The 17,350-nt window shown below is 35.3% G+C and overlaps 1 protein-coding gene across 1 annotated transcript in view; it reads right to left on the minus strand.

Annotated features, from left to right (window-relative positions):
* Positions 1-89: 89 nt before the first annotated feature.
* Positions 90-17,350, minus strand: part of LOC127878205 (centrosomal protein of 120 kDa-like) — a 42,546-nt gene continuing 25,285 nt past the window's right edge. Inside the window, exons 11-22 of the mRNA XM_052424694.1 lie at positions 16,702-16,819; positions 15,548-15,615; positions 13,392-13,494; positions 12,059-12,190; positions 11,131-11,220; positions 10,561-10,653; positions 9,960-10,072; positions 6,330-6,378; positions 5,764-5,886; positions 4,863-5,006; positions 2,877-2,977; positions 90-2,531 (exon numbers count right to left, since the gene is read on the minus strand). Of these exons, the coding sequence (XP_052280654.1) occupies positions 2,294-2,531; positions 2,877-2,977; positions 4,863-5,006; positions 5,764-5,886; positions 6,330-6,378; positions 9,960-10,072; positions 10,561-10,653; positions 11,131-11,220; positions 12,059-12,190; positions 13,392-13,494; positions 15,548-15,615; positions 16,702-16,819 (1,372 nt within the window). The 3' untranslated portion in view covers positions 90-2,293. The remainder of the gene's footprint in view (positions 2,532-2,876; positions 2,978-4,862; positions 5,007-5,763; positions 5,887-6,329; positions 6,379-9,959; positions 10,073-10,560; positions 10,654-11,130; positions 11,221-12,058; positions 12,191-13,391; positions 13,495-15,547; positions 15,616-16,701; positions 16,820-17,350) is intronic.

The following is a 17,350-nucleotide window of genomic DNA, read 5'->3' on the forward strand; positions in this document are numbered from 1 at the left end:
TGCTTCAATGATTTTTTTTATGACCAAGCTTTTTTACAATCAAACAACACAAGTGTGTGTGTAAGACATAAGGGAAAAAGAAGGCATGGTTTATATCACATTGTTTACTCTGCAAATATATTCTTATTACAATAAAAAGAAAAAAACTAAAATAAACATAAAATAAATCACAGATGATGCCGATTCGTTAAGAAGACTACTTAATCTTAACTCCCTAACACTTACAGCTTACAGTCATAATAACGTTTAACATATAGCAAGTTCAATATACATTTCCCAATAACAAAGTCATGTATCTCCTAAGCATAAACCATGGTAAATTCTTCAAACATCTAAACTGCCTATACTTCTTAGATTGTAACTATTTTAATTAGTATATTTCCAAAAATACTTCACCAAGAAGTAACCTGTCAACAGAGTTAAAAAGCTTAAGTTTCGCCACTCACGGAACATTAAGCTCTGTGCTGATCAACACTTATTTTAAAACTATGCTTATTTTATCATTTGCGAATCAAATCTTGTTCTGAACATACAAACTGGATAGTTAATGTTTTAGCTATCAATTTGGCAAAACTAATAATCCAATCTCAATGGTAAAAACATATATAACTGCCCTTAAATAGTGCTGTTATATGTTTTAAAAATCTATTCAATAACCAAAATATTAGCTTTCCAAATAAATACTCTTGGGTTGAAGTTTTGCTAATAGTGTGTTAATTGTATAGAATAACAGTTAAAAAATAAGACATTTATTAACTTATATGGATATAACTTTCTCCACCAGGATTAAACTTTTACATTTTGAAATATCAAATCCATATAAGACTCTTTGTCAACTATAAGAGGAAAAGTATTTTGTTCAGAAAAATGAGCATGCTAGATTAATCTTTAATAAAAATATTTGGAATCATGACTATCTTATGGATTAAGGAGTGTTTATTTAAATGAGAATTTAAAGTCTGCCGTCTTGCTGTCTGTATGCCAATAATCTCTCTAAAAGATAAACAACCAACATATAACTGGTGTTGTTTACTTGTTCATAAAAGGAAGATCATAAAAGCTTGAAAAATAAGTTTTAATTTTTTGATGTAGTCCACGCCCTTTTTCAGCTATTTTTTAAATAAATATTTAACATAAAAACACAAAACAAAACATACAAGCACATAACCTTTCCTGTACGAGATTAATGCCATAGCAGACAATGTCTGTGTATTTACAAATTCTTTAAAGTATTTTTGTTTACTTATAAATTACTTCAAAATTAAACAGACTTATAAAAGCAATACAGGGAAATCATAATAAAATAAAATGTATGTTTGTCACATGAATTGTTCTTACCACAACATAAGCTTGAAGGCTGTTATTGAATTCATGTACATGTACAATTGTACATAACAAATAAATACTGACTGACTCCAGTCAAACTAATAAATTATCTAGACCATTACATTAAATTAATGTAAATTCTATCACTGCTTGAGGTTGTTTTTTCCCTATAAAAATGTTATTCTGATATTCAACATTCCTATCAATAATATGTAATTTAACAGTGTTGTGTACAATACAGTGATACATTTCGACACGTACTCTGCTGACCTACCATATTGGACTACCTGGTAGTCGAGTAGGGCCAATGTTAGTATACCAGCTACGTACAAGTACAAATATATCACTGTAAAGTAAACATTGGTGTTGAATAATCTTAAATCATATAACTATGACATTCTTTGAATCTGCATTATTCCTGTTCACAATACATTACAACAAGAAAAAGCGCGAGCGTTCAAGTCATTTAATGACAATGTTAACATTAGCTGTTAACAGTGTGTTTATCGAAAAATAAGGCCTTAGAGAATATTAAGAAAGTTATTTGTTAAATATTTGAAAGTGGAACTTAACATTTAAGTGCTTTTTAGCAGACCTGCAAAAGGTCTTGTTTTTACATCATGTAATTCTTTGTGAGGTACTTTTACTCCAAATTTAACAGAAATTATCATATGAACTGGTCCAATAGGGTGGAGAATTGACCGGTACCATGGTCCGGATGACAACAGCGGATTGGATGATATCAATAGGTTTATAACAATTATCAATATTAATGATTTTCCTTTCTTCACAACACTTAAATGTTTGGTTTTTATCTAACACCATAAATAGAACTGTTCAGTGGGTAAGATAATAACTAAGTAAGTTTCGTGTAGAAAACTATTAAACCATGCAATAATTTTAAATTCCCCTATAATATTCATAGCGTCAAAAGTCAGACAATTAATATAAAAAGTTTTAAGATCTATCAAACGTTATTCAGTTTTTTATTGGCCATGGCCTCTCGGATTTGTCGGTCAAGTTCAGCAATAATTTTGTCCTGCGTGCTATAAACCCCAGTACGTAACAAAGTGTCCCGTTCCTCAATCAGCCTTGTGATGTGCTCCTCCAAGTTGTCCAGATCCTGGTCCAGCTTTCTGCTGAGCACTTCATGTCTGGGTGACTGGTCAGCTGACTTCAGCCTCTCCTCCTCCATCTGTTTTAATCTGCAACAAACAAGAAGAGAATGCATATGATTGGATCTAACGCCCGTAAATGCTTTACGTAAATAGGTGTATTATTTTCACAAGCACAACATAGCTTCACAACTATTCTTTTCAACAGTTCATTTTACAATATTAATGAAAAAGATCAATCTTTCCAGCAATTTCAACTCAACACTACTACTTGATTTTATTGACAACTGTAACACATTGAACTCAACATGAATTTATGGATGATGTCTCTCAATTAGGTTAAAATTCACTCTAATATTTAATGAGGTGACACTCCACTATATACATAATATGGCTACAATCCACTCTAAAAGTTGCATTCAGTGTTTGTCATACTTGTTGAGCTCATTCTTGATGTCCTCCAGCTCCTGTTTCTCGCTGTTCACCACCTCCTTCTCCTCGGCAGCCAGGTACCGCAGACGCATGTGCTCCAACTCCTGGGAATGGGGAAAGTGGATACATGAGAGATTGCTGGTAATTAATCTGTAACTAGGGACAGTGGATGCATGAGAGATTGCTGGTAATTAATCTGTAACTAGGGAAAGTAGATACATGAGAAATTGCTGATAATTAATCTGTAACTAGGGACAGTGGATGCATGAGAGATAGCTGGGGCCGTTTTCCAGTAGCTTCTTAAGTTAAAAAATAACTTTAGTTGAAATATTGCGCAATATTTTTTCTTATCTCCGCCATTTGTTCTTTAATTATAAGATTTCACTTAAGTTAAATTCTGGTAGCTTTATAAACTTCTTTACTCTGTGTATTTTTTTTCCATATATTTTAAATTAAGTTAACTTTCTTTAATTCTTAAAGGAATTTCTTAAAGAGAAATACTAAGCGTCTCATGTTTTGTTTTTGACATTTCAAATTTAACTTAAGAAATTTATTTAAGAAATTTCTTAAGTGAAAACTTAAGAAGCTACTGGAATACGGCCCCAGGTAATTTACCTGTAACTAGGGACAGTGGATACATGAGAGATAGCTGGTAATTGATCTGTAACTAGGGACAGTGGATGCATGAGAGATAGCTGGTAATTGATCTGTAACTAGGGACAGTGAATGCATGAGAGATAGTTGGTAATTGATCTGTAACTAGGGACAGTGGATGCATGAGAGATAGCTGGTAATTGACCTGTAACTAGGGAAAGTGGATGCATGAGAGACAGCTGGTAATTGATCTGTAACTAGGGACAGTGGATGCATGAAAGATAGCGGGTAATTGACCTGTAACCAGGGAAAGTGGATACATGAGAGATAGCTGGTAATTAATCTGTAACTATGGACAGTGGATGCATGAGAGATAGCTGGTAACTGACCTTTAACTATGGAAAGTGGATACATGAGAGATAACTAGTAATTAATCTGTAACTAGGGACAGTGGATGCATGAGAGATAGCTGGTAATTGACCTTTAACTAGGGAGAGTGGATACATAATTTATCTAAAACTAGGGAAAGATCTAGAGCAACATGACAGCATGGTAACCCTGCTCACTTTTTTGCTTTCTCCTGCTACTACTCTGGACTGATCAACAACAAAATTAACTAGATATGTCACAGACACTGATTCCCAAATTACTCATGTTTTAATCCAGTAAAGTCCGATTAAACTGACAGAATCCCATACATTCTGGTATCAAATTCCTGTCTTCACAAGCACCTTCACATGAAGGTTCTTCAGGTGTCAAAGTTTGAGCAAAAACTGCAAAGCAATTAAAGAGAAGTAAATGAACACAATCAATGTTATGAATCTACCTTAAAAGGACAAAGGGAAAAAGGTACATAATTCTGCAAAAACTGGTTGCAGCAAAAAAATCTTCTTTTGAAATAATCGTTACGCGACGGTTCTTCAGCAGTTAAGTTTGACCAGAATGCACAAAGCAGTTCAAGAGGTGTCAAACACACACAATTTTGGGCAGTGTATATTATATATTGGAAAAACAGATAAAGGGACAAAACTTGTTGCAGCCAAAATTCCTATGATCATATGCACATTCAGTCAGTTAATAGTTAGCGAGAATTTTTATTATACAGTCATCTTTATTTGAATTATCATGCAAAATAAAGAAATGTATGAAGCTTATCTTCCTTTATTTGAAAATTATTTTTTTTTAAAGAAAAAACTACTGTAAACTAGAAAAATACAGTGCATTATGTACCCCGATTCAGACATCTTTGCTCTACATGTGCACATGTGACATTTATTTTGTTCACATATGCTTATGGAGAAATTATCATCATTAAATGTGTACCTTCATGCAATCAGTCCCAAAACAAATGCACATTTTGTCCTGCAAACTACCCCCAAACCACTCTGTGCCTACCTGCTGTTGTTTGATGAGATGAGCCTTGGCCTGAGCCTGCTCTTTCTGTTTGACCCTGGCCAGCTCCTTGAGAGCCCGCCCCCACTGCTGCTTGTAGTGGATCTTGGACTTGGTCACCGCGTCTAACTTACGCTCTAACTCAACCTGCAGTAGCGGTACACAGTACTTAGTAACTGGTCTGGAGATATCTGTTTTTTTTTAATTGTTTGTCTTTGAGCTTAAAAAAAATATTCTGTGCAAGAGTGGAGATTTAAAAATAAATTCCAGCAAAATTTAATTTGTTCATATGCTCATAGAAAATATTGGCAACAAAGTAAACCGATTTTTTTCCCTCTCTGTGCAGTTTATAAGTACATTTCACATTATGAACAACACAATTTTTTTCTAGTAAAATGCCCTTTTTTTATTAAAAAGTGTATAAGGTCTTTGTATTAAAGACTATTGAAAAAAAAAATCTAATTAACACAATGATTAACCATTTTATGTATCAATAGTAGCTTCACTAAAATTGTTAAAATGATTAAGAAATGTGACTTAAAAGAAATTGGTCTTTTTGGTTTGTACTCCCAAATTATTTTCTTTACAGGATTTTTCTATGTTTTTCAACAATTTTACATTCATATCAAGGCAGTTAGTTAATCAACTCACACTGACTCTTATCTTGGGTGGGCTGGTTTCTATTACTTAGTGCACATACTGGGGGTATGTCAATAAATGACAACAACCCTCATTAAATCTGAGGTAGGCTTGGAATGGCCATAGAAATAATGTCATGGCCAATCCACACACAAGTTACGTGGAATCCCATATGAATGTGTTTGCCAAAGTTGGACATTTTGTGATAAGCCAATGGACTCATGACTTTTCATCTCTGGCAGCCCCCCACTGTCTAACCCCGCACCTTTTCCAGGGTGAGTAGGTTGATCTCTGACTGCAACCGGACCTCAGGTTTGGTGTTGAGTTCCTCCTTGTACAGCGTGAAGTCCTTCTCCACCTTGGCCTTACGCTTCTCTGCCTCTGTTAGCTGACATACAACATAGCAAGAGATGTTTGGAGGAGAGTACATACTTGGTGAAAGTTTCAATACAACAAGAGCAGAGCTGTAAGGAGAACAGCACATTCTTATAGAGTTTAAGATCTTGAGCCACAGCAAGATAGACTTCTTGAAATTCAACACTTAAACAAGTATTTAATATACATAGTTTCAATTATTTTACACTTGCATTTACACATTATTTTGAAAACTAATGACAAAATGTCTTTTGAGCCTATGTAGACAATTTAATTTTAAACATATTGTACTAGTAAAAAGTAAACAAGAGATGTCCGAAGAACACTTTCTTAACTGTTTTCCAGCTTTGATAGTAAAATGTACAATTCCTGTCAGTGACCTCAAATTTTATTATTGCATATGTGAGAAGTAAAGCTCAAACTTTTTGATAAGTAGACATTTATGTATATGTTTACCTCATCCTTGTATCTCTGTATCAAGCTTTCCAATTCTCGACTCTTAGCCCTGAAATCAACATTTCATTACATTTACATTTCATTAAATCTATACAAATGTACTAGCCATTTTCAACAAGAATATCAGTGAAACTGATGGATGCTCCCCGATGATGCGCTTTGTCAATGTATGTGTAAATAAACACCTAAAAATATCTATTATAAGCCTCTTTGACCTTGACCCAGTGACCTCAAACCTCATCAAAAGGTAGAGGTCCATGCAAGGTACCTACATGCCAAATATGAAAGCGATTGGTTAACTATTGAAGGCGCTATGAGAAACGGTAGCAAAAGAGTGATGGAAAAATCTATTATTAGCCTCAGTGACCTTGACCTTGACCCCAGTGACCTCAAACCTCATCAAAAGGTAGAGGTCCATGCAAGGTACCTACATGACAAATATGAAAGAGATCGGTTAAGTATTGAAGGTGCTATGAGAAACTGTAACAAAAGAGTGACAGAAAAATCTTTTATCAGCCTCAGTGACCTTGACCTTGACCCCAGTGACCTCAAACCTCATCAAAAGGTAGAGGTCCATGCAAGGTACCTACATGCCAAATATAAAAGAGATCGGTTAAGTATTGAAGGTGCTATGCGAAACTGTTACAAAAGAGTGACGGAAAAATCTATTACCGGTATCAGCCTCAGTGACCTTGACCCCAGTGACCTAAAACCTCATCAAAAGGTAGAGGTCTATGCAAGGTACCTACATGCCAAATATGAAAGAGATCGGTTAAGTATTGAAGGTGCTATGTGAAACTGTAACAAAAGAGTGACGGAAAAATATATTATTAGCCGCAGTGACCTTGACCCCAGTGACCTCAAACCTCATCAAAAGGTAGAGGTCTATGCAAGGTACCTACATGCCAAATATGAAAGAGATCGGTAAAGTATTGAAGGCCCATGAGAAACTGTAACAAAAGCGTGACAGAAAATCTATTATTAGCCTCGGTGACCTTGACCTTGAACCCAGTGACCTCAAACCTCATCAAAAGGTAGAGGTCCATGCAAGGTACCTACATGCCAAATATGAAAGAGATCGGTAAAGTATTGAAGGCGCTATGAGAAACCGTAACAAAAGTGTGACGGAAAGAAGTAAGCAAGGAAGGAAGGACAAACTGGCAACTATATGCTCCGCTGAAATTTTATTTTGGGGAGCATAAAAATGTGTCTTATGCAATGATGTCAGTGTAGCTCCAGACCAGCATGCGCATGTGCACAGTTTAGTCAAGAGCTTTGATGTACTTTATAAAATCACACATAATTTCAAGGTCTCATTAACACACAGTTAAGTACCTATCAAGATACCCAGGCTGGTCTAGAACTAGGCTGGATGTATATGGCATAATACTACCCATTTGTGCTTGATACAATATACACTTCATCTGAACACACCATGTAAATACGATGAAGAGATTAAAACGATAGAAATTGCAACTGAATGTACCAACAATGAACTATTTGGATACAGTAAAAACTTTCTAAACCACCACCCAGTCATTACGACCAACTCGCTATGACCACCACAGTTTATTAGTCCAGATTTGTTCCTTCAATATTTCAATGGTTGTTAGCCTCACTCATCCAACCAACTCGCTAAGGCTATAACAAACACTTTCATCAGTACCAATCAGAAAAATTTCTCTAAATTGACATCTGCCAAACAACCATTATCTTTCACACCTCACTAGATTAGGGGTTATGGTTCAATCGGGTTTGAGTACGAAGGAACTTTGACCCAATTAACGACAAAAGGTATTTGCAACAACTGGGAGGTGTGAAATGTTTGGACCTTGTTTTTCATTTTAACCCTTGATTCTTCATTGATTATTAGCTAATATGATGAGTCTTTGATGGGTAACTTGGTTATTGTTTGGTACACACTCAAAAGATTTATGACAGAGAATAATATGACTGTTGGGATAATTGAATAACTTGCAGGGATGGAAATTAGTGGTTGTTGTGAGCCCGGGGCAAGTAGATTTTGGCCTGGGCGACTCAAATTCAAAAAATGGTAGTCCGGCTGGGCAACTAACTTTTTTTTAAGCTTCAAGCTAAGTGCTTGAAACAATTCAGTGCAATGAAAATTGAATACAAATTGGCGACCATGGATCAACAATGATTTAAATATTATTCATTATTTAGGCATAGGAAATGATTAAATTCAGGCTCATAATTATACATAATGCATTAAAAGTGTGTCATGTCAGCAAAGTTATGTAATTATCTATTATTTTATTTAAAGAATGTAGTAGGTACACATGACACCAAATGTACATATATCTGGGCTCGTTACTCTTTAGATGGGCAAGCAACATACTAAAGATGGTTGCCCGTGCTGGCAACCAATAGTAAAAGGTTAGTTCCCATCCATGGTAAGATGGGTTTTTTTGTGATGAATATAAACATAGATCAATATGCAATTTGGTTTTTAAAAACGGATTAGCGAAAACGGTAAGAGTTCTGTTCAACAGAAAAGATTAATTAAATAAATGGGAAATCTCATTGGCAGTTGGTCGCTTTATTCGGCCTTGGAAAGAAACAGTTTTAATTTTGTCCATCCAAAATTTTATTTGCTTGGCTCCGTTATATCATTTGATATTTGGACATTATTCTGCTTTATAAGTATTTATGCAGCTGATAACCTATTGACAACATTGTGACACAAAAATGTTTTTCATAAAAGTGGTTCTTTTTTTGTTAAATAATTTTCTATGGATTTAGTGTTGTGCCAGCTGGATCAGTGACATTTTCATCAGAATTAGCCATTGAGAAATTTAAGCAAACGATAGATATTACTCGTTCTGAGAAACTCTCCAGTTTATGATGTTAAACAATATGCTGTCAGATATGGAATCTTTATCAATTGATTATGGTAGATTACAACTAAGTAAACAATAATTGACTGTTTTTTTAAGTAATAGTCCTATCTGAGGCTCACATGTGAGACACCTACCATGCAGCACAGTATGAGATAACCAAAGGATAGTATATTGTGTATATTGTAAGAATATTGTGTCTGACTATCATTAAGAGGTCCTGTGTTCAATACCCACATGATCTGCCTTGTGAAAGTAAGTACTAGTTCTACCCAGAATTCAATGCAATTAAGCTTATATAAGAGTTTCGTTACAGATGTGCCTAATACCCCTGCATAGCTTTGTCAGTAATACTCAAGGGAATATAACTCAGGATTGTGTGCACTACAGGGTTGAAAAGTGTAGCGCACAATTTCACTTCAAGGTGATGACATTATTTTACATTTCAATGTACTTACTTAAAAATGTTGAACTAGTGCTCTCCACAAACTTAATATTTAACGCAGTCAAACTGACCGACATACTGTCTGACAAAATGAAAAAGTGACCTCAATATAAAACCTCTCTGCTGGCAGCATAGGTCATAGGTCTGAGAAATCATAAAATAGAATTGAACCAAAATATAAAACAGGTTAAAACCGAAATCAATATGTTTCAACTAAAATCATTAGGTATTAAAATATAAAACTTAAGTATTCCTCTAAAGGCCCCCCCCCACATAAAAGTACTGGTTATAACCAGCAAATGGACTCAAGAAAGTTTCAATAAGTACTTTTCCAGGTCGACCAGATGGTCACAGTCATCCTTCATTCGTCTTGAGGCCTCCTTCATCTCCTGTAACTTGCGGTCGTGTTCACGCTGCAGGTCTGTCTTGAGACGCATCACCTGCACGTCAGTGAAATCAGGCATCAAGGATGGGTAATGCTAATGCTGACATATTTATTTTTACATTTTATAGCTAGCAAAAATTCATGCGACACTAATCTCCATCCATCCAAGATATTACAAAAGCACTACCATGAATGTGCAAGTTTCCGTTCTTCTATCTGCAGAACACACTTTGGACAATATAATGAAGGCATGGAAAACAAAGGCCAGAAACAGTTTCAGGGGTTTTATGTAGGATAACCAGCAATTACCATATAACAATAGACTGGTGTTTGTTATGCAGAGGAGTCCAGCATTGGGGTGATTTTGAACATATTAAGATATAGTTCAATAAAATGAGACAGGAACAATTGTCTGGTTTTGAGAGGATTCCAGAGGTTTAGGGCAATGGGTTAAGAGGGTACCAACTGCATAAACTTGACTGTTGAAAATAACATTGACCCAGTGGATCACATAGAGTATACAACTGTAACGTGGTGGCATACCTCCTGTTCATTGGCTGCCAGCTGTTTCTCCCTTTTCTCCAGGTCCACGAGAGTCTTACGTAACTGTTCCTCTAGCTGGGCATACTCTGTCAACTACAAACATAGCGGACCAACTTAATGCATCTGCTTAAAGGGTGCTCCAAGATTAGCCTGTTCAGTCTGCACAGGCTAATCAGCGATGACACTTTCGGCCTAAACAGGATTTTGCCAAGAAGCAACTTACATGTACTTATAAACAAAAAAATACAATAAAAGAAAAAAAAAGTTGTCCCTGATTAGCCTGTGCCGACTGCACAAGTTAATATGGGAAGACACTTTACAAACAGGCATTTTACCTGTGTTTCCAGAATGAGGCTCATTTAACAAATAGTTGTTTGTTTTGGGAGAGCATTTGATATTGCACCCTGATTTGATAATGCTCTAAGCCACCACTGATATCTATGAATGTTCTCCCACCTCTCTCAAACTACTGATATCTATTACTGTACTCTCACCTTTTCAAACTACTGATATCTATAAATGTTCTCCCACCTTTTCTCAAACTACTGATATCTATTACTGTACTCCCACCTTTTTCTTCATGAGCAGCTCCCTCTCTCTGTCTCTCTTCTTCCATTCCTCTGCCAGGGCCTTCATGTACATCATCTCCTTCTGCTTCAACTAAAGGAAGAGAAGATACAATTCCATACCACTCAATCAAACACCGATAATTAGAATTAAACAGTATTTTGTACTCTTTTTCCACACCATAGTTGTTTGTTTTTTCATTCAAATAATTGTCAATTTGTATTTTCTATAGCAACTACTGTTTGCAGTCCAATCATATTGAAAAAAATCTGTATTCAAAATTTAACTGAAGGCACCATACATACAGAAATAGAGTTTAGATGTTTTGCCTATTTAAACAGAATTTTTGTCAGATAAAACAAGACAAGCCGATCTCAGCCTACAAGAATAAGTCAACATGTCAATATAATAATGCTAGCAACTGACAACTGCCATACTTAAATAAGATGTAAAGGAATAATGGCGGTTCAAATACATGATCAATTCCCTCTCGAACACCAACAATTGACAGCCTTATGGTAACAACTAAGCTCATATTCCCTGCTGAACATGGAATAATGAACTACTAAATAATAGATAGTCTCTGGCCCAATGTCCATAAATGCAATATTCTAAGAAGAACAAGGGACAAAATTGTCACAAAACCAGGTTTTTTCAATTTGAAACAAGAGCTGTCACCATAGGACGACTTATGCCCCCTATAAACGCTTGATAGAAGTGAGCTTTTTGAAACCTAAACGCAGATTTCGAAACCTAAACGCGGACCCTAAGTTTAAGGTCAAGGTCACAGGGATCAAAATTTGTGTGCGTATGGAAAGGCCTTGTCCATAAACACATGCATGCCAATTATGAAATTGCTATCTGAAGCCACATTTTTTGCTAAGATTATTTTTTATTGACAAACAAACCATCCCAAGTGTTGCCCCTTCACCTGGTTCTCAAAGACGTGTTCCTGCTCTTCCTTCCACATCTCCAGCTCCATGGCCGCCTTGTACTCCTCTGTCTCCCGCGGCGACGGTTGCTGCACCGGCCCCGGGTTGGGGCTAGCCATCTGACCATGGGTCTAGAAAGAAACACACAGGTCATGGGGTTTCAGATTACAAGATATACAGCCCTTTGCAAGGCTTGATTTATCCAAAGCTGCATTTCCAATAAGCACAAAATGAACAGTTTGCGTTGAGCTTAGATTTTTCTAAATCTGAAATTTTAAAAGCTTAGCTATATTAAAGGCTGAATTTTCTATCAAACCATTAAACACTCTAAAATGGTTTATAGCATAGTCAGTTGCATTTGGTAGTGTTTTTAATCAAGCGTATCAAATTTTAACCTTTATTATCACAGAAACTACTATTACACTGAGAGAACATATACTTGATGATTATTAAGCATGTGAGATAACCAACCATACCAGAATCATGGAATAAGCCCCATCATGTGAAAATTGGTCTTTTATCCATATGCATTGGCACAGTCTGGTCAGGAGCTACTCTCTACGATATTAAGTCTATGCATATTTTGCATGGTCTCATTATGGGAAGAGGTAGCTCCTGACCAAACTGCTTTCAACATACTTGTTGCTTGAATACTGTCATGCTAATTGCTAGATATACATTTACCATCTTCAAACATTTGGGCATTGAACACTATGCATATGTCTAACTGAAATATCATTGTGGCAGGTGAAAAAGCATGGCCATATTTTAGAAGCTTTTACTGCCATGCAAGATAATTTTGAATGTCCAATTATATTATAATACGTTAGCCTATTATGTTATGCAGGAAACCATATACATTGTATTCAGAACATATATTTTAAATTTCAAAGGTAACCATTTATAGGGTCAAGATAAACATACTGACCATGTTTCATCAAGATCGAGTCATAAATAAAGCTTCTAGAGTTGTTATGTGGGTTATCTTAGATTTGACAGGATCAGCTTAACTGTGGACACACGTGACCCAGATTTAAACTATGACTAAATATTGTCATGATTAACATCCAAGTTTCTTCAACATTGAGTCATAAATGTGGAATGTATTGTGGGTAAAATGGTTTTCTATGACTTGACATAGTTTTCAGATGAATGTGACCTAGATTCAAACATACACTGAATATTGTTACCTTAACCATTCTAATTAAGTTTCATCAAGATTTGAAAGCGCACCATCTTTGGATCATAAATCTATATCTTTTTTTACTGGCTGATGAACAATTAAAAATAAAGAAACAACAACAACAACAAAACATTTATTTCATGTCATACCATGGTTGACTCTGTATGGGCCACAACTATCTGCTGAGTTCCAATGGCTCCCCAGTCCTCCAGGCTCAACACGAAAGCCAGCTCACCTATATGCTTGCCTTGGCTGGAAAGTGAAACAAGTCTTCAAACATTCATTCGAAGGCATAGAAAAAGAGAAACATTGAATTTGGATAAGTTAATGTAAGAAGGCTAAGAAAGCCTGAACTGTTATATGGTTCTATGACAAGCTATTTAAACTTGTTTCATGTCTTTTTTTGGAAAAAAAAATAAAATAAAAATTTCCACAGGGAAATACTTTGTTACTGTACGTTTGCATAAAACAAGAGTGCCAAGATGGCCCTAGTACGCTCACCTTTTTTTACAAGGCCTTGTTCATTGCTTAGTTAAAATTCAGATTTTTCAACGAACCAGGACCACTTTTGAACTCAACCAACATATCATTAAGACAAACATTTTGACAAAGTTACATGAAGAATGGGCATGAAATGTGACTTCTACAGTGTTTACAAGGTTTTTCTTTTTTTTTACCTAGTGACCTAGTTTTTTACCCAGCGTGAACCAGTTTCGAACTCGATCAAGGTATCATTGGAACAAATCTTCAGACCAAGTTTCATGAAGATTGGACAAGAAATGTGGCCTCTAGAGTGTTTACAAGGCTTCTCTATACACTGTAACTCCAATATAGCGCGGTCAATGGGGTCCAAGCCGCGAAACAGCGTTATAACGGATCCGCGTTATAGGTTTTGAGCTCATTTACTGCAAGGCGCTATAAAAAAACAGGTATAGAATAGCCTATAATATAGGTCATGTATATTGCCATGCTGTGTTGACGCAAATACATGCATATAAACCGAATCGTATCGATAACAGTATACATACCGCTTTTCTTATGTGCACATTTATCCGATAATCCAAGAAAATTGCAACATCACTTAAAAAATAATAATCTTGAATATTAATGACGATATATGTTTAAGAAATTCGTAAACACAACCGTACACATATATGCCATTTTCAGAAGTGTTAAGAGTACAGTGCATTATGGGGCAGAGCTTTCATTGGACGAGCGACATTAAATTTAGATTGAATGCAATACGACTCATGTACAAAAAAATGTTTTATTGCGTCATACGCATGCAAAAAACGTGTTTCTCAGGGACTTTCTGATACGGCGCGAAAATGAAAGTGAACCTCTGTTAACAATTGCCGGTACACTGCGTTCGCATGTAAATAAATCGTCTGCATTATTTAATTTCTTATACACGAACTGAAAGATTAAATGACAAAATACCAGAATGATAATGAAATGACAGAAAAAGTTGTTTAATACAGTAGGCAGTATATTTCACAGCCGCGCATTTCATTTAGTCAAACTGCATCCATATCAAAGTAAGAATGTTTCAATCGTTTTGAATTACTTGAATTGTATAACTATCCCGCTTGCACTTATGGAAATTATCGCACTGAACCGCTCTGATGAGGAATACATGTAATAAACACTGACACGCGAGTTTTTCACACCTTTATTGACATTACACAACAGATGTAGCCATATAAGGAAAACTGCCCCGCCCACTGGCGGCCATGTTTTTCAACGGACCAGAACCACTTTTGAACTCAACCAACATATCATTAAGACGAACATTTTAACAAAGTAACATGAAGATTAGTTTTTCTTACAACATTTCAGGACAAATCTTCTGACCAAGTTTCATGAAGATTGGACAAAAAATGTGGCCTCTAGAATGTTTACAAACAAATGTGGACGGCCGGCCGGAAGGACAGACGACGGACGTAGACCGATCTCAAAAGCTCACCTGAGCAATCAGGTGAGCTAAAAAAGTACACAAAAAGATCTTACAGGATTTAACATGTGCACCTAACAAAATGAGGATTGCAATTTGTTATCATGATGAACATTCAAAGCTAATGTCAAATACAATTGCTATATATTTTTACTGCGCTATTATACAATAACAGTATACATGATATAATTAATTTTTAAAGTACAATAAAACTTACTCAACATTATTTTCATTAATATTTGTAACACTTTTTGAAGGATAACAGTGGATTTATTTTAACATGATATTGTTATCATTTTTTTTCCTTCACATACTATAAATTTAATATTAATCTATCCATAAATTTCTAACCTTTCTGTTGAAATAATTGGCACTTTGTTGCTAAACAATTGTTTCCACCCACTGTTTCCAGAATTGTTCTGAAAACAAAACAACACACAATAATAGCATAAATATCCTTTATGTCCTCAGAGGTAAGTTAAGACAGATATATAAAGAAAATTAAATAAGTGTGCTGTTCAAATAGGATGTATGGCATAAATTGGTTGTAAGATGTTGTATTCCACAAGCCTGTATACAGAGTTGAATAAGATGTCACACAACCAATGATAAATGCACCAGAATACCTCAGTTATGTAATAAACCATTTATTATTATAATAAATTTATAAACCTGCTTACTAATGAAAATGATATGATTTAAAATTGATACATTAACACAAATAAAACAAATGTCGTGAAAAAAAAGACCATGAAGTCTTTTGTATGACGTTCACAATCTTGAGTGTATAAAGATAGAACAAGGTGCATCCAATGTCGCTCAGAACATTTTTGATATTTATGGTGAACAAGAGATGTGTTTGTCAGAAACACAATGCCCCCTATTGCCCCGCTTTGAAGCCATATATTTGACCTTTGACCTTGAAGGATGACCTTGACTTTTACCTTTCACTACTCAAAATGTGCAGCTCCATGAGATACACATGCATGCCAAATATCAAGTTGCTATCTTCAATAATGCAAAAGTTATTGCAAAATTTTAACCAAGGTTAAAGTTTTAGGACGCACACAGTGAATGAATGGCAGACAGACAGACAGGCCAAAAACAATATACCCCCAATCTTTCGATCCGGGGGCATAAAAAAAACAACATAAAATGTTCCGCTTTCAGAACCACTTAATAATCGAAACGGATTTCACACTATGAAATATAATAGTCCTATCCTATGGCTTGAATTTTACAGTTGAAAGACTCCATAGTTTTAACAAGAATACCTATAGGTACATAATAATTGAATGTTTTTTTGAAAATATAGTGTCCATTTTGACGGGGAACTAAAGTTTAGGAAACTTTCCCAAATATAACCCTTTATCAGAACATTTGATAATGGAAGCCTCATTAACTTAAGTCTGTTGTAAAGGAATTATTTTTATATAATGAATTTGAAATGCATGTATTCTTATTCACAAATGTAAATATCTCAACAAAGTTATTGATACACCCACCATGATTTTGGTTTTGTCTGCCACTATAATATCTCCAAGAGGTAGACGAGCTGCCCCAAGAAAGACATCCTTGGAGAGTTGTTTGTCACGATTCCAGAGCTCTACCAGCAAGGGCACTCTGAAATCAAACCAGAGAAATACCAAGAGCTTGTAAAAAATTCCCCCCCCAAAAAAAACAAGAAAAGTAGCATGCTGAAAAGTTTATAGCAGTTACTTCTATATTGTATGTCCTTGAAAATGTTCTGGTAAAAATTCAGCACCACTTTTAAAGTTGCAAAATGGAGCAAAATACATGTCTATAGCAAGTAAACATAATCCTGGCAAACACATTGTTAAATAATAAATTATTATTCTACATAGCCTGAAACACAATTGAATTGCACATCTGCACTACATTATGATGGCATATTCTAAATTTCAATTTGACCGCTTAAGAAATGTGGAAGTTGTATCCAGCACAAACCGTTTAAATAGTACAAATTAGGACAAATCTACTGACATATTGACTCCAATATATCCCTTCGTCAAACTTCATTTGCAGGGAAAAATGAGAGAAAAAATACTTTTTTGTATTATTTTCAGAGTTTTGACAAGTGGATTTAATATTTTCTATACTACATTTTCCAGACATTAAAGCCCACTAACACAG

Source organism: Dreissena polymorpha, chromosome 4 (genome assembly GCF_020536995.1).
Source record: "Dreissena polymorpha isolate Duluth1 chromosome 4, UMN_Dpol_1.0, whole genome shotgun sequence".
Lineage (NCBI taxonomy): Eukaryota > Metazoa > Mollusca > Bivalvia > Myida > Dreissenidae > Dreissena > Dreissena polymorpha.